This window comes from Cnephaeus nilssonii (assembly GCF_951640355.1).
Source record: "Cnephaeus nilssonii genome assembly, chromosome: 5".
In the NCBI taxonomy this organism is placed as follows: domain Eukaryota; kingdom Metazoa; phylum Chordata; class Mammalia; order Chiroptera; family Vespertilionidae; genus Cnephaeus; species Cnephaeus nilssonii.
This window is the reverse complement of record NC_137076.1, coordinates 12,360,839-12,386,455: the sequence shown is the minus strand read 5'-3', so window position 1 is coordinate 12,386,455 and position 25,617 is coordinate 12,360,839. Positions and strand designations below refer to the sequence as shown.

Sequence of the window (25,617 nt, the reverse complement as noted above, 5' to 3'; positions counted from 1 at the left end):
TTACCTGGTGAAAGAAATAGACTTACAAATCTAGGAAGCACAGAGAGTCCCAAATAAGAATAACCCAAACAGGCCCATACCAAGACACATCATAATTAAAATGGCAAGAGTTAAAGACAAAGTGAGAATCTTAAAAGCAGCAAGAGAAAAGCAGTTAGTTACTACCTACAAGGGAGCGCCCATACGACGGTCAGCTGATTTTTCAACAGAAACTTCACAGGCGAGAAGGGAGTGGCAAGAAATATTCAAAGTGATGAATAGTAAGGACTACAACCAAGACTACTCTACCCAGCAAAGCTCTCATTTGGAATTGGGGGTCAGATAAATAGCTTCACAATCAAGGAAAAGCTAAAGGACTTCATCACCAACAAACCAGTATTACATGAAATGTTTAAGGGAATTCTTTAATAATAATAGCAATAATAATAATAATAAGAGATAAAAAATATGAACAATAAAATGGCAACAAATACATATCAACAATTGAATCTAAAAATCAAAATAAATGAATAAGAAATCTAATGAACAAAATAAATTGGTGAATAAAATAGAATCAGAGGCATGGAAGCTAAAGACTGATGAATCTCAGAGGAAAGGGAGGTGGGGGGAGCAGAAGAGATTAACCAAAGAGCTTACCTATGGACACAGACAGTAGGGTGGTAAAGGCCTGGGGTGGGGCGGGAACCGGGTGGAGGAGGGCAATGGGGAAAAAGAGGGACATCTGTAATACTTTCAACAATAAAGATTTTTAAAAATAATAATAACCTTAAATGTAAATAGATTAAATGCTCTAATCAAAACACATAGGACAGCTAAATGGATAAGAAAACATTACATATATAAACGTTGTCCAAAAGAGACCCACCTCAGAACAAAAGATTCACACAGACTGACAGTGAAGAGATGGACAAAAATATCCCATGCAAATGGAAATAAACAAACAAACAAACAAGCTGGGTTAACAATATTATATCCGACAAAATAGATTTCAAGACAAAGGTTATAAAACAGTGGTTCTCAACCTTCCTAATGCTGCGACCCTTTAATACAGTTCCTCATGTTGTGGTGACCCCCAACCATAAAGTTATTTTCGTTGCTACTTCATAACTGTAATTTTGCTACTGTTATGAATCGTAATGTAAATATCTGTGTTTTCCGATGGTCTTAGGCTCTACAGCAGGAACTGTATTAAAGGGTCGTGGCATTAGGAAGGTTGAGAACCACTGCTATAAAAGAAACAAAGGTCACTACATAATACTAAAGGGATTGATTCGACAGGAGGACATAACACTGGTAAAAATATATGCACCCAATATAGGAACACCTATTAGTAAATATAAAAAAAAACTCTTGGTGCATTATGAGGAAGAGAATGAAGGCAATGCAGTCATAGTAGGGGAACTGAACAGCCCACTGTCAACATTGGATACATCATCCAAACAAAATATAAACAAGGAAATAGCGACCTGAAATGACATACTAGATCATGTGAATCTAAATGATATTTACAGGACATTTCATCCCAAAGCTGTAGAATATACATTCTTCTCAAGTGCTCATGGAACATTCTCAAAGACAGATCACATATTAGGACACAAAATGAGTCTTAATAAATCCAAGAAGATTGAAATCACATCAAGGCTTTTCTCAGATCACAATGGCATGAAACTAGAAATCAACTACAATATAAACACTCAAAAATATTCAAACACATGGAGGCTAAATAGCATGTTATTAAACAAAGAATGGGTTACCAATGAGATCAAGAAAGAAAGAAACAAACACAAACTTCCTAGAAACAAATGAAAATGAACACATAACAACCCGAAATCTATGGGACACAGTAAAAGCAGTCCTGAGAAGGATGTTCACAGCATTACAGGCCTATCTTAAGAAGCAAGAAAAACCTCAAACTATCTAATCCTGCACCTAAAATAACTAGAAAAAGAATAACAAAGCCCAGAGTAAATAGAAGAAAATAATCAAGATCAGAGCAGAAATAAATGACATAGAGACAAACAAACAAACAAACAAACAAACAAAAGAAAGAATGAAAGATCAGTGAAACCAAGAGCTAGTTTTTTGAAAAGATAAACAAGATTGATAAACCTGCCCTAGCCAGTTTGGCTTAGTGGATAGAGCGCCAGCCTGGGACCAAAGGTTCCTGGTTTTGATTTCGGTCAAGGCACGTACCTCAGTTGCAGGATACTCCCCGGCCTGGGCCCTGGTCAGGGTATGTGCAGGAGGCAACCAATGTGTTTCTCTCACATCGATATTTCTCTCTGTCTTTCTCCTTTCTCTTCCACTCTCTCTAAGAAATCAATGGAAAAATATCCTTGGGTGAGGATTAAAAAAAGAAAAAGATTGATGAACCTTTAGCCAGACTCATCAAGGAACAGAGAGAAGACAGAAATCAAATCAGAAATGAAAAAGGAGAAGTAACAACTGACATCACAGAAATATAAAGGATAGGAAGAAAATACTATGAACAACTATATGTGAACAAATTGGACAACTTGGGTGAAACAGACCAATTTCCAGAAATATATAATCTTCCAAAACTCAATCAGGAAGAATCAGAAAACACTGAATAGGGTGATAACAACTAATGAAATCGAAGTAGTAATTTAAAAAACTCCCAGCAAATAAAAGTCCTGGACCAGATGGCTTCACAGGCAAATTTTACCCAACATTCAAAGAAAAACCAACACCTACCCTCCTCAAGCTATTCTAAAAAATTCAAGAAAAGGGAAAACTTCCACTCTTTTCATGAGGCCAGCATTACCGTAATTCCAAAGCCAGATAGACACTACAAAGAAAGAAAATTACAGGCCAATATCCCTGATAAACAAAGATGCTAAGATCCTCAACAAAATATTAGCAAATCAAATCCAGCAATACATTATAAAGATCACACACCATGACCAAGTGGGTTTTATTCCGGGATAAAAAGGTTGGTACAATATTCACAAATCAATAAATGTATATATAACAAACAAAATGAATGATAAAAATCACATCATTATATCAATAGATGTAGAAAATGCATTAGATAAAATCCAGTACCCATAAATGATAAAAACTCTCAAGGTGGGAATAGAGGTATCATACCTCAAAGTAAGAAAGGCCATATATGACAAATCTACAGCCAACATCAGACTCAATGGGAAAAAACTAAAAGCATTTCCCTTAATATCAGGAACAATACAGGGAGGTCCCCTTTCACCACTCCGATTCAACATAGTACTGGAAATTCTAGTCACAGTGATCAGACATGAGGAAAAAATAAAAGGCATTCAAATTGGAAAGGAGGAAGTAAAGCTCCCGTTATTCGCAGATGACATGATATTGTACATAGAAAACCCTAAAGACTTCACACCAAAAAACTACTAGATTTAATATATGAATTTGGCAATGTAGCAGATTACAGAATTAATACCCAGAAATCTATGGCATTTTTATACACCAATATTGAGTTTTCAGAAAGAGAAACGACACAAACAATCCCATTTACCATTGCAACAAAAAAATTAAGATACTTAGGAATAAACTTAACCAAGGAGGTAAAAAACTTGTACTCAGAAAACTACAGGACGTTAAAAAGAGAAATAGAGGAAGATAGAAACAAGAGGGAGACTATACTGTGGTTCACGGGTTGGAAGAATTAACATCATGCTTTTGAGTCTACTTCCAAAATTATAAAATTTGAGAAACATTTATTCAATGACTACTAAAAGCAAGTACTATACTAGGTGCTGTTAATTCAAAAGACATATAGACATATGCAGACATGGGTCTTGATATTAAGAAACTTAAAGCTAGAAGTTAGTAAATTTCACTGTTGGTTCTACATGTATCATCTAACCTCAAATTAACACAGGTAATTTTTCTATACTACATGCATATACATATGTGCACACATACACAAAAAAATCTACATGTAAACACATATACAAATATATGTAGAGAGAGAGAACCAAAGTTACAAAACCAACCCATTTCACTTTCAAAGCCTTCAGTTTTATCAGTGTTTAAGTAAATGCTTCAGTAAGAGACAGATGTAATTTCTGCTCTTTGAGCATGCTCAATAGACTAACAATTTAATTTTCTCTTGTAACAAAAAATGATTCTTACGTCAAGCACTGATCCAGAGAGATCAGCTCGTTCAAGATTTGCACAGCAGAGATTAGCATGTGCAAGATTGCAGCGGCTTAAATTGGCCATCTTGAAGTTAATGTATCGAAGGTCCAAACGAGAAAGATCAGCACCACTAAAGTTTAAACCCTGAAATTAAAAAACACAAATTGTCACCATATTTAAACCATTTGTTACATTAAATTTAATTATTATACCTAACTTGCAAGTTTTTTAGAAGCAATTGGTGGTTCAGTCATTTGGAATTTGTTACAAAACACGATCAAATGGAACTTAGATATATAAAATCAGTGTCCTGACTGGGTTCTAGTAAAAGAAACTGTTTGCAATTAACATTAGAATGCAGCCTGGCTATACCGCATTTATGTGCAGAATTTTCTAAAGAGAGATCTCTGTTAGCCACATACCTGCTGACTAGTATTATTTTTGTTAAACCTAATTATATTTAAACTAGAGGCCTGGTGCATGAATTCATGCACCGGTGGGGGTCCCTTGGCCTGGCCTGCACTCTCTAGCAATCTGGGACCAGGGGATGTCGGACTGTCGGTTTCTGCCTGGCCTGCGGGGATTGGGCAGAAACCGGCAGTCCGACATCCCCTAAGGCAGGGGTCCTCAAACTTTTTAAACAGGGGGCCAGTTCACTGTCCCTCAGACAGTTGGAGGGCCGGACTATAGTTTAAAAAAAAACTATGAACAAATTCCTATGCACACTGCACATATCTTATTTTGAAGTAAAAAAACAAAACAGCAAAAACACCCGCATGTGGCCCGCGGACCGTAGTTTGAGGACGCCTGCCCTAAGGGATGTAGTAGTGCATGAAGAGGCAGGCGGCCGGGGAGGAGCCTGAGCCCAGGCCGGGCGCTGCACCACTCCCGCTCATCTTGGCCCTGCTGCACCTGCCGCCACTGCTCAGTAGCGCTGCCGCGGAGCGGGGAGAGGCTCGCGCTGCTGCAGCAGTGCTTGCCAGTCATGAGCCCAGTGTCTGGTGCCTGTCGGTCAGTTGAGCAGTGCTCCCACTGTGGGAGCGCACTGACCACTAGGGGGCAGCTCCTTCGCCAAGCATCATAGCAATCGGTCAAAGGTCGCTTAGGGTTTTATACATATAGATAATTTTTTAATTAAACAATTCAAGATAGTTTCTTTTTGAAAAGCAAATATTGTGGTTTTCAAAAACTTTAATGCTATAAACATAAATATAAAAGTATCTGCCACTGACTAGTCATGCACAACTGTACAAACAATTGATGTTTTATTTTAATTGCTAAAATTTCTATGCACTACTCCAAGACTTCTATGTGAGGTATAACTTGAATAACTGGACAATAAAAAAAGCTATTACATATCTTTTTTTTTGCTAACCATTTTGGAATTACATCAATGTTATGGCCCATAATTAGATTATATCTTGCATGAAAAAAGAAAATGAAGCAAAAAAAAAATCCTACAAGAACGTAAAACATTATTCACAGATTTGCTGACATAACTCATTTAAATGTCTGTTTTAATTACCTGGCAACGCAATTCTGATTTGGTTGGAGTGGCTAGCAGAAATCGGACAAATTCCTTTCGCGATATTGGTGAATGATCTTCTGGTGGTTGAGAATTCTTGAAAAGAGGTATTAAGAAATTAGTGGAGCATTTTGGGAGATAGCTACAACAAATGTAATATTGGCTCGTGTAGGAAGAGCCTTACCTTTATTGCCACTTCTAGGTGTTCAATCAATGAGTCAATACCAAAAAATCTGGCTTCTTCCAACACCCCTATCATAATAAAAATGATGTGACTGTTACAGAAAACTTCATTTTAATATTTATATAATTCTTTATGTTAAATTCTCACAAAAGAAGTGAAATTCAACAAATAGATTATCAATCAATATTGAAGAAAAATAACTCTTATTTAGAACATAATAGAATATTTTAAAATATTTGTAAAACAAAGTAGGTAGTTTACATTTATCAAAAGAAAAAATGTAAAAAACTGATGAAATAGAATGAAAGGCTTCCATATTTCAAAATCATTTCTAAAAATTACTATAAAGAAGCCACAGGCAAAAAATCCTAACACCACACATTCCTCAAATAATTGATATAGTGGTTTGATTGTGAATCCAATAAAAAATAAATAGTTTACCTAACCTTAACATTTCATTGACCCTTTCCAGTGGAACAGATCTAAATAGATTTGTCCCAAATATCTTAAGACTTACTGAATTAGGAAATTATAGAAATGTATAAAAATAAACTTCAAAGCAAAAGTGTAATTTAGAAACCTTTTATATATATACATTTTTAATATATTTTATTGATTTTTTACAGAGAGGAAGGGAGAGGGATAGAGAATTAGAAATATCGATGAGAGAGAAACATCGATCAGCTGCCTCCTGCACACTCCCTACCGGGTATGTGCCCGCAACCAAGGTACATGCCCTTGACCGGAATCGAACCTGGGACCCTTCAATCCACAGGCCGACGCTCTATCCACTGAGCCAAATGGGTTAGGGTGAAGCCTTTCTTATAAAAGAATCAATTTAAAAAAAGACTTCTAAAAGATAAAAGGGATTTTAATCTATCATTTACTTTTCTTAGTTTGGTAAAGAAAATCTGTGGATTGTCCTGGGGACTTATATACTTTCTCACATCTGTCAATAAAACTTTTCATTAGAGTATCCTATATAATAAAAACCTAATATGCTAAGTGTCTGGTTGTCCAGTTGGCCATTCAACCAATCAAAGCGTAATATGCTAATGATATGCTAAGGCTGCTCAACCACTCGCTATGACATGCACTGACCACCAGGGGGCAGATACTCCAACCGGTAGGTTAGCTTGCTGCTGGGGTCTGGCCGATCAGGACTGAGCAAGATGGGTTGGACATGTCCTGGAGCCCTCCCGTGATCCCTCCCTGGCTGGCCAACCTCCCTCGTCCCTCCCTGGCCCCAATTGTGCACCGGTGGGGTCCCTCAGCCTGGCCTGCACCCTCTCACAATCCAGGCTGAGGGACCCCCCCGAGTGTACAAATTTTGTGCACCAGGCCTCTATTCTATAATAATAAAAGTGTAATATGCAAATTGAACGTACGGCAGTCCAGACAACCTTCCAGATGACCTTCTGGACGAAGCTGGGGCTGTAGCCACGGGATTGAGGCAGCCGCCACAGCTGCAAGGGATCGAGGCAGCCGCCCCGGCTGCGAGGGAGGGATCGAGGCAGCCGCTGCAGCTGCGAAGGCCTACTCTTGCATGAATTTCATGTATTGAGTCTCTAGTGTAGAAATAAATTGGGGTCCATTTTCTTTAAAATGAAGACTTCAGTCATTCAGTAGCCTGACTTTACTTTTTTAAAAAGGACTAAAGAATTACAAAGATAGTAAGAGGTGTAATCTCTCCCTTCAAATGTTTCCAAGATAAGGGTAACTATAATTAGATATAGAAAACCACAGCAGTTATCTGGGAAAAACATTACAATCTTTTTTGGGTAAACCCAATGCTACCTCCAATATTCCAACTGCAAAACAAAGGCCATCTAAGGACCAGCACATCACTCAGGTAGCCACTCTGGGACAACATCTTCTGTCCACTCCAGAGTGGCTTCCTCTCTGGATTCCTCAGGAAGGGGCAGCTACACTTCAGTATCTGTCCCTGGTAGAAACCCAGCAAAATGAGATTCTAGGGGCCTCACTCTCAGTTTGCCAAGTTTTTATGAGTAAATCAGAACCTTCCAGGGAGTGTGGTAAGAATGTTTGTCCAATTCTAGGCTCAGAACTAAACCTTAAAAACTTCCAGGAAAGCCTTATAAATACAACTGCCCTCTGAGTGACAGTTTAGGAAAGAATGTGATATTTAGTGTATTTTCCGTTAGCACCAGTAAGATCTGGATTTGATCCCAGCTTGGATTTTGACTTGAAGAAGCTACAATCTTTCTCTTAACTAAAGCCTCCACATTTGTGAAATGGGGATATTATTACCATGCAAACAAAGTTGTCAGAAATATTAAAAGAGATAATGCGTATTTGTTATCTGGTATAATACTTGGCACCTACTTGGTAGGTCCTCCATAAATCATTAATATTAAATTATATGTTTTAAATTATTATTAAGTTACAGGTTTTCTAATATTTAAGACCATTCTTTTTTTTCCTCTATCAAACTGGGTTTCAGAAAATTCATGTTAGCTTCAGGGAAATAGGTACTGAAATACTAGAAAAGTTCTCAAGTTAGTGGACTGATTGAATTGAGGTGAGATTTAGCTAAAAAAATATAGAAAAGATTATTTAAGTCAGGGAAAGAATGTTTTGAAGACAAAAGAAGAGAAAGGAAGACATGACTCATTGGAAAAAGTGAAGGCCATTAAAGGCAGGAACAGAAGGAAATGATGAAGGTAAGTAAACAAATAAAGTACTGATGAGAGCACAAATTAAGAGCTAGAACTAAGGTTACTTAGGTATGTGGGAAGAAGATAAATAAATCACTAGACTATTTTAAAGCGTATAATTACGTGGGGCAATTTATAGCCAAAGTAAAGAGTTTGGACAGAAACTGTACTCATTCAAAACAACACCACATAAAGTGAATCAGGAGAGAGCTCTGTTTGCTGAAAAACTAAATATAAAAGACCAATGGCAGAGAAACATGAACAGCTTGTTAATAACCTGCATTGCTGAAGTCAGAGATAGCAGGAAGGACATGAAATGCTATCAAGGACACAAGGAGAAATGAAAAGGAAAAGCTTCAAACGGCCCCTAAAACGCCTACAGCTGAGTCTTAAAATGTAATCATGAGAGGGTGGCCATTAGAGGTACAGTTGCTGAAGGGAAAAGGTTCTATCAAAAAGTGGATCACTTTTGGTTATTTTTATAATAATAATATTTGTAGACGGCTAAAATAAAAACATTTTACAACACAAATTATAAGCTAGCATCCCTCCCCACCCGAAGCTGATTCTGATGGGTTTTCAAAATCAGATTTCAGATAAAATTTTAGACTTCCAGGTTTTCTTTAAAAAATCAAGTCTCTGGCACCCTAGGCCCACACACATGGCAATAATTTGGCAGATGAGTAGGCATGTACACTCCAGATCACCACGCTCCTTAAATCAGACCAAATTCAGTCACTTGGAGGCCTATAAACTTTGACTATGCAACCACAGCTGTGTCGGGGAAGGATGGAAAAAGGACAATGGCGTCTGCCTGAACTTCTGTCCGGGAGAGAGCTGGCCAGATAGCATAGTGGCATCTCTTCCCTCGCTCCTCAGGAGGACCTTGGTAGGACAGATATCCCTCTACTTCTAACTGCCACACATGGTGTGGGATGAGCCCATTTCACATGTCCTCCCCTCCTACCAGTCTTGACATGATTTCTTCTTCATATCATAGTCACAGGCATTCTGTTCAGCAAGTCTTCAAGTGGTTTCAAGGGTGGTTATTCTATAACTAGAGGCCCGGTGCACAAAATTCGTGCACTGGGGGTGGTGTCCCTCAGCCCAGCTTGCACCCTCTCCAATCTGGGACCCCACGGGGGATGTCCGACTGCCGGTTTAGGCCCAATCCCACAGGGATAGGACCTGAACCTGCAGTTGGACATCCCTCTCACAATCTGGGACTGTTGGCTCCCAACCGCTTGCCTGCCTGCCTGCCTGCTTGCCCCTAACCGCTTCTGCCTGCCAGCCTGATCACCCCCTAACCACTCCCCTGCCAGCCTGATCGACGCCTAACTGCCCTCCCCTGCTGGCCTGATCGCCCACAACTGCCCTCCCCTGCCCGGCCATCTTGTGGCGGCCATCTTGTGACCACATGGGGAGGCCATCTTGTGTGAGGGTGTGACGGTCAATTTGCATATTACCTCTTTATTATATAGAAGGATTGACTTGTAATTTTGATGTGGTTGTGTTAGGGGCAGAAATAGGATATTGGGGACCAGCTACAATAATAAGAAATATTAATCATGCTCTGTTAACCACGATTGTTTTGTTCTGATTAAAGACAGGACATTCTAACCTGGCTGGGAGTTGTATGCCCTGGGACATGGGAGCTAACATCAGAATGCAGTCCATCCTCCTGTCCTAAGAACTGCCTTTCATTATGGAAAGATTTACAACCTCTTGGCTGAAACAATCTAGTTCCAGAGGCACCGTCTCTTTACAACCTCCAGCCCCCTATTATCTGTAATCTGGTCCCAGCGCACCCGCCTGGGGACACCTGCCCTCTGCCACACTCCCCAGCACCCATGGCTTGTAACCTGTAATGATTACACCTTGCCTACTTTCCCATGCTTTTACATGTAATCTTTGTCCTTCTACCCAATATAAGCTGCTGGCTTATGGGGAGAGGCAGAGCAGATATTTGAGGATGCCCTGCTACTCTCCCATACTGCCAGCATTACTGGAATAAACACTCATATATGATTCAACCCTGTCTCTGCTTAATTGGCTCAAGCAGTGACAGGAAGCACAGACCCCTTGGTTATCCAATTACAATTGTTAGAGGAGGTGACCACAGCATTTACCTACTCCTCCATCGTGACTGGAAGTTTCGATCAGTGTTATTTTTAACACTCAAAGGGGACTCGGAGAGACTTTCCACAAGACTATCTACCTGTGCCTATATCTATTTCTATACCAATATATCGATTTTCAACCCGGGTGTTGCGTCATACAGGTGTTCCACAAGAGGCACACTGGTATGCTGCTAGACTTTTAAAACATGCACTGCCTGACTTCTTTTCTCTTAGATCAGTGGTTCTCAACCTTCCTAATGCCGCGACCCTTTAATGCAGTTCCTCATGTTGTGGTGACCCCCAACCATAACATTATTTTCGTTGCTACTTCATAACTGTAATTTTGCTACTGTTAATGAATCGTAACGTAAATATCTGTGTTTTCCGATGGTCTTAGGCGACCCTGCTAGCGGTTCTCAACCTGTGTAGAGCTGTAGAGCCTAAGATCATCGGAAAACACAGATATTTACATTACGATTCATAACAGTAGCAAAATTACAGTTATGAAGTAGCAACGAAAATAATTTTATGGTTGGGGGTCACCACAACATGAGGAACTGTATTAAAGGGTCACTGCATTAGAAAGGTTGAGAACCACTGTCTTAGATTGTCAAATAAAAAAAAAATGACGCCGAAACCGGTTTGGTTCAGTGGATAGAGCGTCGGCCTGCGGACTCAAGGGTCCCAGGTTCGATTCCGGTCAAGGGCATGTACCTTGGTTGCGGGCACTTCCCCAGTAGGGGGCGTGCAAGAGGCAGCTGATCGATGTTTCTAACTCTCTATCCCTCTCTCTTCCTCTCTGTAAAAAATCAATAAAATATATTTAAAAAAAAATGATATCAGCCAACACAACAATAGCCGTCAGGTGTGAATGAATCAAAATTATACCTACTTTTTTTCAGATTGCCAAAAAATATTTTATTTTTGGTGAGCTGCAGAATTTTAGTAATTAGTTTATGTGTATCATGAGATGAAAAGGTTGAAAACTGCTGCTATATGCACTCATATGCAGTTGACCTTTGAACAATGGGGATTAGGGGTGTCAACTCCCACACAGTCAAAAATCTGCATATAATTTTTGACTCCCCCAAAAGTTGTTGTTCTTGGTATCTGTGGGAAACTGGTTTCAGGACCCCAACAAATACCAAAATCTATTGATGCTCAAGTCCCTTATGAAAAATGGCACAGAACAATACATCCAGTTGGCTCTCTGCATCTGGGTATTCTCAACTGCACATTAAGAATATTGTTGATGCCCTGGCCAGTGTGCTCACTAGTTAGAGCATCGGCCAGCACACCAAACGGTGATGGGTTTGATTCCCAGTCAAGGGCATGTACCAGGATTGTGGGTTCATTCCCCAGTCCATTTGGGGTGTGTACTGGAGGCAACCAATTGATGTGCCTCTCTCACATCGATGTTTCTCTCTCTCTCTCTCTCTCTCTCTCTCTCTCTCTCTCTCTCTCTCTCTCTCTCTCCTCTCCCCTTCCACTCTCTCCCTCCCATTCTATCTAAAAGCAATGGAAAAAATATCCTCAGGTGAGGTTTAGAAAAAAAAATGTTGATGTAAAACCTGCAGACAGGGAGGGCCACCTGTATGCTATTTATTAACCTTTTGCACTCGGATGTCGAGTGTGACTCGACACGGTTAGCATTGGTAGCAGCTCGTATGTCGAATTGTATTGAATGTAGCAATAATTTGAAATATAAAAAAATCCAAATAAATAAGTTTGTATGAAAAGAAACTCCAGTTTTTTATTCTACTGCTGCGTTTTGTAAAATCTGGGGTATTTAAAAAATTAAATCCCGAGTAGAATAAAGGAATCGAGAAAAAAGCAAGCGAGTGCAAAGGGTTAAAAAAAAAATCCATGTATAAGAGGACTGGGCAGTTCAAACACGTGTTATTTAAGGGTCAACTGTACAAGTAAAACATTTAGATGTACCTTCACTTTATGAAAATATACTAACTTACTAAGCAAGTGAAAACAATAAAAATTATAAACTTACAAAATTGTGAAGAATTATACTGAAAACTCACCCAGTAAATTAATGCCATCATTTACAATGAGTTGTCCATGACGCAAGTAGTTCAAAATAGGTTCAAAGTACTCAGGACTTCGGTCAATTAAGAAAGCTCCTCTATGATCTTGCTTATTACCCCAGACACCTGTGTCACCATTAAAATGAAGGAAGTCCCCCATAATGAAAAAAAAAGTTAGAAATTTGTGGAAGAAAAATTGTAGAACATAACAGTAAGTTTTTTTCTTGTGTAAAATTATTGCTATCATTAAAAAGTAAAGAAGGACAAAAGATATAAAGTCAATACAAATGGATCACACAAAATGTAAAAATCCTATGTTGCACTCACCTTTGTCCTTAAACATGTGGGCCAGCATACTGTCGGGTTCTTTGTTCACTAAAGTGCTCCTAAGAATTCAGGGAAAAAAATTGATTTCTCCATTTGTCTTTATAAACAAACATATTTAAGTCAAGAGTATACTCGATCCCAGCTGTTCTCTCAAAAAGATGCATGCTATAACCTGGTAGGAGTGATGCTGGGAAACAAAAACGTGCAGTAAGTTGCCATTTATCAAAATCTCTTCTATTCTGGCACTTCCTTTGACTTATATATTGTTTTAGTTTCCTTTTTTTAAAAAAACCCCACACGATTCTATCCATCTTGCAAGCTATTATATCACAATATTCTTGATCTAGAATTATTTTTCCTATACCTTTAATATAAGCAGTTGTAGTCTCTATGAATTTTAATATTGTTTTTATTTGCATTGCATATGTATTACTGAATATCTAAAAAGCATGTTCCACAATACTAATTCATGCTTTCTCTGGAATGATTTGTGAATCATTTTTCTTCTCTTTTCTTTAAAATAAACTTTCTAAAAAATAGTTTGCAATAACACAGTATATTTAAGCAGCATTTCAGTATCTTCTAAGGAAATCAGTAAACTGAAGAACAAATGATACATAGTGCCCCCCGACACACAGCTACACACATGCACATGCACTTACCGTGTAGTTGTAAAGTACCGCCCTCCAACATTTAATGTAAGCCAGTCTGTGTGAGATCCTGACAACCCTTCAGGCAGTTTAGAATCTGTCTGAGGATCTAGAGAGAACAAGTAGAAAATAATAAATTTAATCGGTATTTGGGGAGATGGCAATAGCATGATTTTTAAAACTAAAAACACACATAAAAGTGTACCAGAGCTACCAGGACAACAAAACCCATACCCATAGACAACATCTCAATCAAAACTAGATGATAAGGTATTCCCATCAGCACTGGCAGGAAGAGAGCAGCATGGTATTAGCATCTGTGCAGGAAGAGGCTGAGAGAAACAACAGAGTACCCGATGAACCTAAGAATCCAAAGGAATCCACAAATATTCACTTCAAAACTCAGCAAGTCCATTTGAGAAATAGAGACTGAAAATGGGAGGGGTATGCCCACTCCTACCATCAGTGATACAAGTAGTTTGCAGTGAGATCTGAAGAGGCTGGAAATGAACTCTCAGAACCTACTGGCCAAAACTCCCTTTCAGGACAAAGTCCCAAATTGCAGATAAGATGTTGGGAAAAGAATCCAAGTTGAATGGAATAGAGATAAAAAAAAAAAAAAAGAGAGATTACAGATAAAAGTCATAAAGGTTCTACATTCTAAAGAACCAGAACATATGAGAAGGTGAGTTTCATTTTTTTAAACACTTCATAAAAAAACACAGAAAAGGGAACTCTACAGCCATGAAATGAGAAAAAACGTTCCTAAGTCAGCCCTCCCATCACAAGTTAAAGAAAACTAACTTCACATAAAATTGAGCAACAAGAAAGGACTGAGATAAAAATTCCATATAAAATTTTTAAGATAATAAGAATTACATTCTTATAGACAATGAAAGTGCCAGAAAGAAATGCCTACAAAATAGATTAAAAACTATAATCTAATATTCCAAAACATGCTAAAGAAGTGAATAATACAAGATATAAAAGAATAACATAAATAAGAATTATAAAATTCAGAAATGAAGTGAGAGACTCAGAAGATAATTGGAAATAAAAAGAAAAATTTTGAAAATGAAGATTAAACTAGAATACACACAGGAGTCAATAAACACAAAAGACAATGTCTTAAGGGAAATAAAAGATACAAAAGGGAAAATCTTTAAAAATAAAAAAGAAATAAAGAAATGAAAAGGATTTAATAGAAAATTTCAAATATATTAGGTAAATGTTCAAGATGCAACATACATACAATAGGAGTCCTGGAAGATTAGGCAGGGAACAAAATAAATATGCAATATAAACTTCAAGAAAACTTTTATGAAATGAAAAGATTTGAAACTACATATTAAAAGGGCTTACCATGTATCTGAAAGAAACAATTCAGAACAACCCAGAACATCCACAAAAAGTCTACTATAATCACTGTATTTTAAAGGAAGAGACTGAACATTCGAGTGACTTAGGAAAAATAATCACTTATGAAAGACCAGATATTTTTTGACACAAATATTGTAAGCCAGAATAAAATGGAGTAACATATTTCAGATATTTAAAGTAAGAAAATGTGTGGACCAAGTATTTTTTAACTGCTTCACTGAGTCATAATTGATATACAATAAACTACACATTAAAATTTATAATTTAAGTTTTGACATATGATATTATATCCAGTCAAACTAACTTTAAAAATGTTATTTATTTATTGACTTTTAGAGAGAGATAGGAAGGGGGGAGAGAGAGAGAAACAAAAACATCAATTTGTTGTTCCATTTATTTATGCATTCATTGGTTGATTCTTGTACAGGGGATTGAACCTGCAACCTTGGTGTATCAGGATGACACTATAACCAACTGAGCTATTGGCCAGGGCCCAACTGACTTGAAAGTATAGAAACCAAAATACTTATTATCATGCAAGATGTCATAGAACATTGTTCTCACAACTTGTTTGTAAGGAATTTACTGGAGAACAAGTTTCAAACAACCATTGGAGGCATGAACATAAGGAATGGAGGTAAAAATTAAATACACTTGAGGAGTAAAACTAAGAGATAGTTTGAAAGGAGAGCATATTGTATATAGTAGATATATATTTTCACAATGTAGAAAAAATACAATTATTTTTTTAAGTAAGGGGAGAAAGGAATGAAGATATGCAAAAAATGTTTAACTGTCTTTAGCATTCATACTGGTAATGAAAGTATTGAGATTTTTACTGACACATTTATGTGTTTTATGTGGGATGAAGTAAATGAGTAATTATGTGACATTATTATTCTATCATTCCCAATGTCCCTGAAAAATCAAGATTACTGATATGATAGAAAGGAGATATAAGATAGAAATTAAATAAAAATCTTATTTTCCTGATTATAAACTGTAAGTATTAGCATGAATCCATGAGATAACCTCTCTATATATTATATGTAAAGCTTTATAACATAAAAGGTACTGTATATTATATATAAATTTTATCCTGTATATTATATATAAATTTTATCTCTGGCTAGCTATGTATTTCCAACTCTGTCTACCAAAAACCCTAGTAACAATGATAAACCCAATAACAATGAGCCTCCCTAGCACCCAGATTATGTCTTGAGATGATATTTCTCACTAAAAGAAATCAAGGCCCTAGCTGGTTTGGCTTGGTGGATAGAGTGCTGGCCTGTGGACTGAAGGGTCCCTGGTTTGATTCTCGTCAAGGGTGCATGCCAGGTTGCAGGCTCCATTCCCATTAAAGGGTGTGCAAGAGGCAGTCCAGCAATGATTCCCTCTCATCATTGATGTTTCTATCTCTCTCTCCCTCTCCCTTCCATTCTGAAATCAATAAAAATATATATATATCTATATATATATAAGGCTAATATGCAAAATGCCTTCTCGGGAGTTTGATCACTCGCTATGATGTGCACTGACCACCAGGGTGTGGCGCGGAACATGGCAGGTGACCAGTGGCGGCAGCAGGGCCAAGCCTAGGAACCCTACCTGTGCACGAATTTCATGCACCGGGCCTCTAGTATTAAAAATAAAATAAAATAAAATAAAATAAATCAAGGCTCCTTAGAAAAAACATTGATCAGGATCTAAGACTGGAGAAGTCTAAGATGAACACCTTGTTATTCCAGATAGTAAGGAAGCTATAAAAGACTAATGAGTTTGTGTTAAAAGATTTGAACAGTTTTCCACTGGCCCAAAGTAGGATAATCCAGATATCAATGCAGAGGATGAAAATAAAGATACCAAATATTTTTAAATCCAAAGATTCATAAGGATGAAATAACAATAAACACTAATTGATCACTTTTTATTTTGTCTGTATGTATGCAATGAACCAATTATATGACCACTGCCTGCCAATAACTCTGTTAGGCTAATGGGTAATAGAAGATTAGAAAAAATTTTTTGCTGCCAATTGGAGATGGAGAAGAGTATGCACTTATTTCTAAGTGGGCAACTACCAGTGCGATGATCCTGAGATCTACCTCCACTCACCAAGTACAGTTACTGTGATGGCTTAAAAAACATTCTTAAATTTTCAGAGTTTGATTGAGTGGAACTAAATACATCAACTACTTGCTAAGAATACTTACTGTATTTAAGCCTAATACAACTGTAGACGCTTTCTTCTGAATCAAAGGGCAGTGTGTATGTGTGCAAGTGTATGTGTTTGACACCAAGTAATTTTTGACTAATCTGATTTGACCACTATGAAGGATTGTCAAACATTACTTAATCAGCAATACATGCTTAAAAATATGTAATATAACACTTATAGAAATTGTCACAACTACTATGAAAGAGAAAATTTCAAAACAATTATAATTTCTAAAATCAAAAGTACTCTATAATGTCATATTTAATGAATGTGTACATATCCAGAGCATTTTAAAGGCATGTAAAAGATAAGGTACCTATATGAAATATGATCATACAATTCAAATTAAGCATTTACTTAACACACACACCCAATGCAGAATCAAAACAGGTATGAAGATTTGAATCCTACCACAAAATATTTTTTAATGTTAAGCCATGTAAAACATGTAATTTTATCTTTTTTATTTTGGCAGACAAAATTAGCTTTTAAGGAAGTCACTTACCAATGAATGGCTCTCCTTCACACACAAACAAAACATCATCATCCCTGAGGGAAATAAAAATTTAAAAAGGTACCATCAAAATCCAGAAATCACATGAATTATCTGTTTAATACAGGAACTGTTCCTTAGAATTATGTAGAAGACAGGTTTGCAAAATGGACTATGTAAATTTCCAGTGCTTTCTTTGCTAAACACCCCCTACACACACACTTAAATATCCTTGGATTTAAATTCAAGTAAGATCCAGCACATGAAAGTACTTTTGAAATGGAAAACAAGTCAACAAAACAAAACCTACTATACAGATTATTAAAATTAAGCTTTCTTATCAATTGAAGAATGTACTGTTATGTTCAAAGGATATGATTAAAGCCTTAGCCAATTCTTCTTTTTTTATTTTAATTCTGTAATCCTAAATAAATTACTGGGGTTTTATCCCATATCATCAGCTGCTTTGTGCTTTGGAAAGGAAAATAAATTTTTGTACTAAATTTAGGAAGAATATATGAAAGTAACTGCTGTAAACACTCACCTACTATACACCGCCCTCCCCCCACCCCAAATGTAAATGACTGCACATAATCCGAAGTCCTGGATTATCAGTGATATCCTCCTCTCCTGCCCCAAACCATCCCACCATTACTACAAGTAAGTTACCAGATTGTTCTGTGACCCACAAATTATTAAACACGTATATATTTTATAGTTCAGAAGGCTTATGACCCTCCATGTTGCAGAAATTTTTATTTCCTATAAAACATCACAGGAACACACTGAATTTTTCTTATAAGCGAAGTCTTTTTAAGAAATCATTCAACAGTGTGACTCATTTATGCATAAAAACGGAAAGAATCTGGAAGATAGATATTGAAAAACTAAGAAATTCTCCTATTTTATTTGGATTTTAAGTATGTATCTTTTAAATTTATAACCTTTTCTACTTGCTCACAATGCCAGTTAACTTTTTAAGACTGGTATGAAAATTTGTTTTCTTCTCTAACAAAAATCAGCTAGTAACTTTATGGCCTGGATAGTTATTTTCTCAGATGTTTAATTTTTTTAATTTATAAAATGAAGGGACTAGAAGTTATTAACTTCAAAGGCAGTATATTATATTGAAAAGTCATTATGACCTACATTTAAATGAAAATTAAGCTTTGTATATACTATTATAATGTAGAGCATATTCTTTTCACTCCATCAATTTTCTTTTAATCTTTACCCGAGGATATGAGGATATGCTTATTGACTTTAGAGAAAGGGGAAGAGAGAGAGAGAGAGAGAGAGAGAGAGAGAGAGAGAGAGAGAGAGACATCAATGTGACAGAGAACATCAATTGGGTACCTTCTGTATGTGCCACAACTGGGGATTAAACCCAAAACCTAGGTATATGCCCAGACCAGGAATTGAACCCACAACCTTTTAGTGTATGGGACAATGCTCCACACTGGCCGGGGCTCACTCCATCAATTTTTTAAAAAACCCCATGCTTTGCCAGTGAAATGAGATAACGTGGGCAAAGCAAATACGACATAACTGGCACATTGTCAGTAATTTGTGTTCCCTTTCCATATTTGTTAAGCCTCAAAATTCTATGATCCTATAAGGATGAGATGAGGTAAACTAGATACTTATTTAAAAAACTGAACCAAGCCCTAGCTGGTTTGGTTCAGTGGATAGAGCATCGGTCTGCTGACTGAAGGGTCCCAGGTTCGATTCTGTCAAGGGCACATGCCTGGGTTGCGGGCTCGAACCTGAGTGTGGGGCGTGCAGGAGGCAGCCGATCAATGATTCTCTTTCATCACGGATGTCTCTCTCTCTCTCTCTCTCTCTCTCTCTCTCTCCCTTCCTCCTTCCCTCCCCCTTCCTCTCTGAAATCAATAAAAATATATTTGATACTTTTAATAAAAAGAAAAAAAAACTGAACCAAAAAGCAAACCAACCAAAACCCACTATTGTGGTAGATCACTGATGAGTTAACTCTGCTTAGCAAGTTTTCACCAAAATAATGAATATTTATAATCCTATATAATAAAAGCCTAATATGCTAAGTGTCCAGTTGTCTGGCCATCCATTCAACCAATCAAAGTGTAATATGCTAATGATATGCTAAGGTCGCCCAACCGCTCGCTATGACGTGCATTGACCATCAGGGGGCAGACAGTCGACCGGCTGACCAGTAGCTATGATGTGCACAGATCACCAGGGGCAGACGCTCCAACCGGTAGGTTAGCTAGCTGCTGGGGTCTGGCCAATCGGAACTGAGCGAGATGGGCTGGACACACCCTGGTCCCTCCCTGGCTGGCCAACCTCCCGTGTCCCTCCCCCAGCCCCTATCGTGCACCGATGGGGTCCCTTGGCCTGGCCTGCGCCCTCTCACAATCCGGGACCCCTTGGGGGATGTCGGAGAGCCAGTTTAGGCCCAATCCAGCAGGCCAGGCCGAGGGAACCCACTGGTGCACGAATTCGTGCATGGGGTCTCTAGTTTATAAATGTTTGTGATATTTATAAAATTCAAAGCATTCTTAGGAAACCAATTGAACAATAAGCAGAGGCACATAAAATTAAAGAGATCAATTAGATTTCTTTTTTACTTTAATATATTTTTTTATTGATTACAGAGAGGGAGAGGGAGAGATAGAAACATCAACGATGAGAATCATTGATTGGCTGCCTCCTGCATGCCCCCTGAGGATGGAGCTTGCAACCCAGGCATGTGCCCTTGATTAGAATGAACCCTGGGCCCTTCAGAACACAGGCTGATGCTCTATCCACTGAGCCAAATCAGCCAGCTAGGGCAGATTTCTAACATTAAAAAATACATGTCTTATTGGATTCATTTCTAGTGCCATAAAGAAATTCCTCATAACCATATATGAACTATGCAGAGAGACTATTAATATATTGGAATGTACTGAGGATTTTCTATCTGATCAATACACCCTAAGTTCAAATGATTTAAATTCCAAAGAGCAAATAGTGGACAATCACTTGCCAAAATCCTGAACTCTTTAACAGTGATTATTACACCATTGCGTCAGGCAACTAGCATAGCACCGAGAAGCGAAGAGCTCAGAGTGGAAAGTTTATAAAAAGCGAAATTTACCTGATCAAAGCAATATCATCAATCAGTCCACCTTTCCCATTATATACACTAGTGGCTTTTATGCCAAGTTTACTGCTGGCCACAGAGAGTAAATCAGATAAAGTTCCATATACAGCGACCACCTGTAAAACACACCAGATTAATTTGAACAATTTGCATAATGAATTTCATCACTCATAAATCATAAATTATCACGTCATAAACTGGACTAAAATGAGATTACCATGTAAACGGAGATTTTGAGAGGTTCTTGAGTGTTCCTTTTTTTTCTATGACAAATATTTACCGAGTGCCTAATATGCTGAAATCTAAAACTAGAGAATCAGAAATTGTCTGACTAAAAGCAAACTGCAATCTTAAGGTATGTTAAACAGTGATCCAGTTATGCTTCCTGTCGACTTGAGACGAATTATTTAACCTCTTTATGCTTCTGTTGCTTTACCTAGAAATGAAGAAAAAGGCGCACCTAAATCAGAAGGTTGTCATGAGAATGAAATGAGCTAATGCATAGTTAAGAGCGTAGCAAAGTGCCTGAGACCTATTAAATCTTTATAATGTTTTTACATTATTCTTTTGCTATAGGAATGATTTATTTAAAAAACTAGAGGCCCGAAGCACAAAATTCGTGCAAGGGGCCGGCTGCTGCTGCCTCAGCCCCCACAGCCCCGTCTTCGTCCAGAAGGTCATCTGGAATGTCATTCGGCTGTCCCGTTAATTAGCATATTACCCTTTTATTATTATAGATAGGAATGATTTACTGCTGTTTATTATAACATTTATTACATCAACTACCATGTAAAAGGTAACAACTTCCCACCTCATTTAATTCCTCAATAACTACTTATTTTATAAAAGCCAGACTTTAGCGAACATTCTAAATACAGCAAGCAGCTGGGTTTGATCTATCCAGCTGAACTGCTCTGTCCTGTGTTCAATCAGGTAGTCTGATGTATGTGTGAGGTATATGCAATTGCTTAGGTAGGCAGTTGAAAATCTCTACATGAAGTGAATTTCTTGCTCCAGTCCTAATTGTAACTATGGATTCCCAGCAGCTGAGTTGTACAGTTGTACACTTATCAGTTAGGATTTCTGAATGTTATGAATAAAAAGTAGGTGAGGAGCTGAACATGAAGCATTTATAGCCAATTGACTTCCCACAGGATATTGGATAAATGTGCCACATGAAACGAGAACCGGGCTGGTCCTTTGCTCGCCAGAGACTGGAGTATAGTAGACACTGACTTTTAGTTAAACAAATTAGTAGCTGGATATGAAGGGAGTTGTTTACTAATCTAGCAGCATGCAATCTTTCAATAGCAGAGTACTCAGTTGCCAACTGTTTCCTCTTGTATCATAGGGATAAAAAAACAGATAATTGTTCCAAGCTGGGGCATTTGGGAGGAGGATTGTAGGCAAGCACAATTTAAAGGGGACTAAGTGAATTATTAAAATAATGCACAACCCAAGTGTCCATAAACAGATGAATGGATAAACAGCATATGGTATATACATACAGTGGAATACTATTCAGCCATAAAAATAATAATACTACAACATGGGTGAATCTGGAAAACATTATGCTAAGTGAAATAAACCAGACAATAAAAGGACAAACATTGTATGATTCCACTTATATGAGGTAATTAGAACAGGCAAATTCATAGAGACAATGTAGAATAAAGGTTATCAGGGTAGAGTGGGAAATGGAGAGTCATTGCTTAATCAATACAGAGTTTCTGTTTGGGATGATGAAAAAGATTTGGAAATATAGAGTGGTGAGGTTATATACATTGTGAATGTACATAATACTAATGAATTGTACACTTAAAAATGGCTAAAATGTTAACTTTAATATTCTATTTTTCCACAATAAAAATTAATAATCCAAAGCACTTGTACAGAGCAGACAACACCATAAATGAAAGCTTGAATAAAATGTGTCCCTCACATTTCCTATCATTTTTCACATCTGTAACAGAGCCTGGAAATCTCCTTTATGGCAAATACATGTTCCTGGGAGAAAAGGAAGAGAAATAAACTGCATAAGGCATGTGTACAGGGTGTGAAGAGAGGAAATAGAAAAAAGAATTTAAAATGCAAAGGAGCAAGAGATTGGTCAAAGGAAATGCAAACCAACTTTTACAGTCTGGAAAGTGCTATGGGTGGCAAATAAGAAAACCATCCTTTTCAACATTAACATCCTTGTCTCAGCTGTTATACTAAGAATTTTCTAGATAGGTCTTTCTCCTTCTCTTTTTACTGCTGCTTCTTGTACATCTCTACATGGCTTTATTTAGCCTGTCATTATCCCCTCCTAACCCTAACATCAACTTTCTCTTCAAGCATTTCTTTTCCCTTCTCTCTCAATTGGCATAAAATGGATGCAAATTTCATGCATCTGTGTATATAAAGCACTTGTATTTAAATAGTAGAATATACATTTTATATGACTTCTTTTTTAAAAATACAAAATTAAATTGTTTTCTACTTCCAAATGATTGATTATATTTTTCCTGTTGGTCAGTTGTCTCCTAATGAAAATAAAGGCCACCCACCTGCTCTAAAAATTTAGAAGCCACTAGTTACAAGAAGCTATTTAAATTTTAACCGATTAAAATTAATTAAAAGTTAAAAGTCAGTTCATCTGTCACACTAGCCCTTCCTTCCCAAGAAACTCCAATTCCTTTCCCTCTCCTGCCTCTCCTCACCCAATTCCTTTTGGTTTTTAATATTTAAATGCTTTAATTCATTTCTGTATTTCTGAGCTCAAAAGCCACATTAGCTAGTGGTTACCATGTTGAATAGTACAGGTATGGAATAGTTCCACCATCACAGAGATTTCTATTGGATAGTGCTGTTCCAAAGAGCAGAGGAAAATTAAGAACAAAGAAATATCTATTTTAATTCTGTTAGGCTTGACCATGCCATAGCAATGCACAGCAACAAAGTGACAGAACCCGTTTTATATTGGAGGGTTGAGTAGTTGTCTTCTTTCCTTTCTTCCCCATTGAAGTCAAATTTGATTATAAGACAGGAAAAAAACCATGTATAGAGTTATGCAATTCCAGGGCAAACAAAGCACAATAGGAGTTTCCTTGGAGGTTGCAAAAATAATAATACTATAACATGGGTGAATCTGGAAAACATTATGCTAAGTGAAATAAACCAGACAATAAAAGGACAAACGTTGTATGATTTCAATTCAGTTTAACTTTTACTTCATTATCACTTAAATCAACCCTAATATACTTTAAACACAATGTATCATTTGACTAAAATATTTTGTGATCTGAGTTTTTGTCTAAACTGTAAAGATTTGATTAAAGATTAAAAAGTTTTAATTTATAAAAAGTTTTTATGCATTCTTTGAATACAGGTAACCAACTATCCTCTGGGATGCCGATGAGCAGTGCTCAAGTTTAGCCCAAAGCGCTACCCTCCTCTTTGAAGCCAGAAAAATAACTACAGCCAGTTTAAAAAGAAGGATCCACTAGATTAAATGTTACACCACCAGGCTTATACTAGGCCTTTGACAAATATTTCTTAAATATTGGATAAAATTTTCATTGCTTTCAGAGTGTTGAACTGGGACATGCCTTTTTTGTGTATCAGTTATATTTATTTGTCTTTTCCACTGACCATTAAAATTGAAACACAAAGTATATAGTATAAATGCAATTCTAAAGTGATATTCATAAAATTACTGAAAGTGGCTGTCTTTGGATAATGGAATTATGGTTGACTTATTTTCTTACGAACTTTTGTTTTGTTTTCCAGATCTGTTACAATGAACTTGTGTTACTGATTTAATAAAGGGCAAAAGTTATAATTTATTTGAGGTTGCCCTTGTTCTAGATCAGGGGTGGGGAACCTTTTTTCTGCCAAGGGCTATGTGGATATTTATAACATCCTTCTGAGGCCATACAAAATTATTAACTTAAATATTAGCCTGCTATATTTGGCCAAACATTTAATTAACTCACCCCTTAATGCCTTGGCTGGATCAGATCAAATGATTTCACGGGACCAGAGGGCCAGATGTTCCCTACCTTGCACTTGCTTTAGAAATAAAAATTATATTTTGCAATTGACAATCTAGCAATTGACAATTTCCTTTAAATAAAATAAGCAAAGGACCATCAACTAGAGAAAATGAAATTTAAATTAATGCAAATAATAATTCTGTAAATTTGAAAATGCCCCTTAAATTGGACTAATATACCTGTTTTTCACTTGGAGGGGATTTTTGGCATTATTTTTTTTTAACTAGATCACTTTAGTTTGACTCCTTTTTTTTCCTAATACTTTTATTTATTTCAGAGAGGAAGGGAGAGGGAGAGAAAGATAAAAACTTCAATGATGAGAATCATTGATTGGCTTCCTCCTGCACGCCCCCCACTGGGGATTGAGTCAGCAACCCAGCATGTGCATTGACCAGGAACCAAACGGTGACATCCTGGTTTATAGGTTGGTGTTCAAACCACTGAGCCACGTTGGCTGGGCTAGTTTGACTCTTGAGCATACTAACAAATTATATTGAATTTTATAAAACTAATATTCTAAAGCTCTTTTATATAAATGAATCAAAAAATCAGATTTAAAAATAGTCTGTTTAAAAAAATTCAAACAGACTAGTACATAATGTACCTTTCTTTATATTAACAACTTTGTTGGAAAAAAGCAGCAATGGAAATCTTGTATATATCATGGATATGTGTTCTAATTGTTATATACTAAGTTTA

The 25,617-nt window shown here is 37.0% G+C and overlaps 1 protein-coding gene across 2 annotated transcripts in view; it reads right to left on the bottom strand.

Moving 5' to 3' along the window:
• KCTD9 (potassium channel tetramerization domain containing 9) overlaps nt 1-25,617 on the bottom strand; it is a 42,295-nt gene that overhangs the window by 11,183 nt on the left and 5,495 nt on the right. Inside the window, exons 2-9 of one of the 2 annotated variants that reach the window (XM_079772501.1) lie at nt 20,876-20,997; nt 17,770-17,813; nt 13,676-13,772; nt 13,014-13,072; nt 12,684-12,812; nt 5,850-5,917; nt 5,666-5,761; nt 4,135-4,284 (exon numbers count right to left, since the gene is read on the bottom strand). In XM_079772501.1, the coding sequence (XP_079628627.1) occupies nt 4,135-4,284; nt 5,666-5,761; nt 5,850-5,917; nt 12,684-12,812; nt 13,014-13,072; nt 13,676-13,772; nt 17,770-17,813; nt 20,876-20,997 (765 nt within the window). Of the gene's footprint in view, nt 1-4,134; nt 4,285-5,665; nt 5,762-5,849; nt 5,918-12,683; nt 12,813-13,013; nt 13,201-13,675; nt 13,773-17,769; nt 17,814-20,875; nt 20,998-25,617 lie in introns of those variants that run through there. The other variant, XM_079772502.1, reaches the window with a different exon arrangement.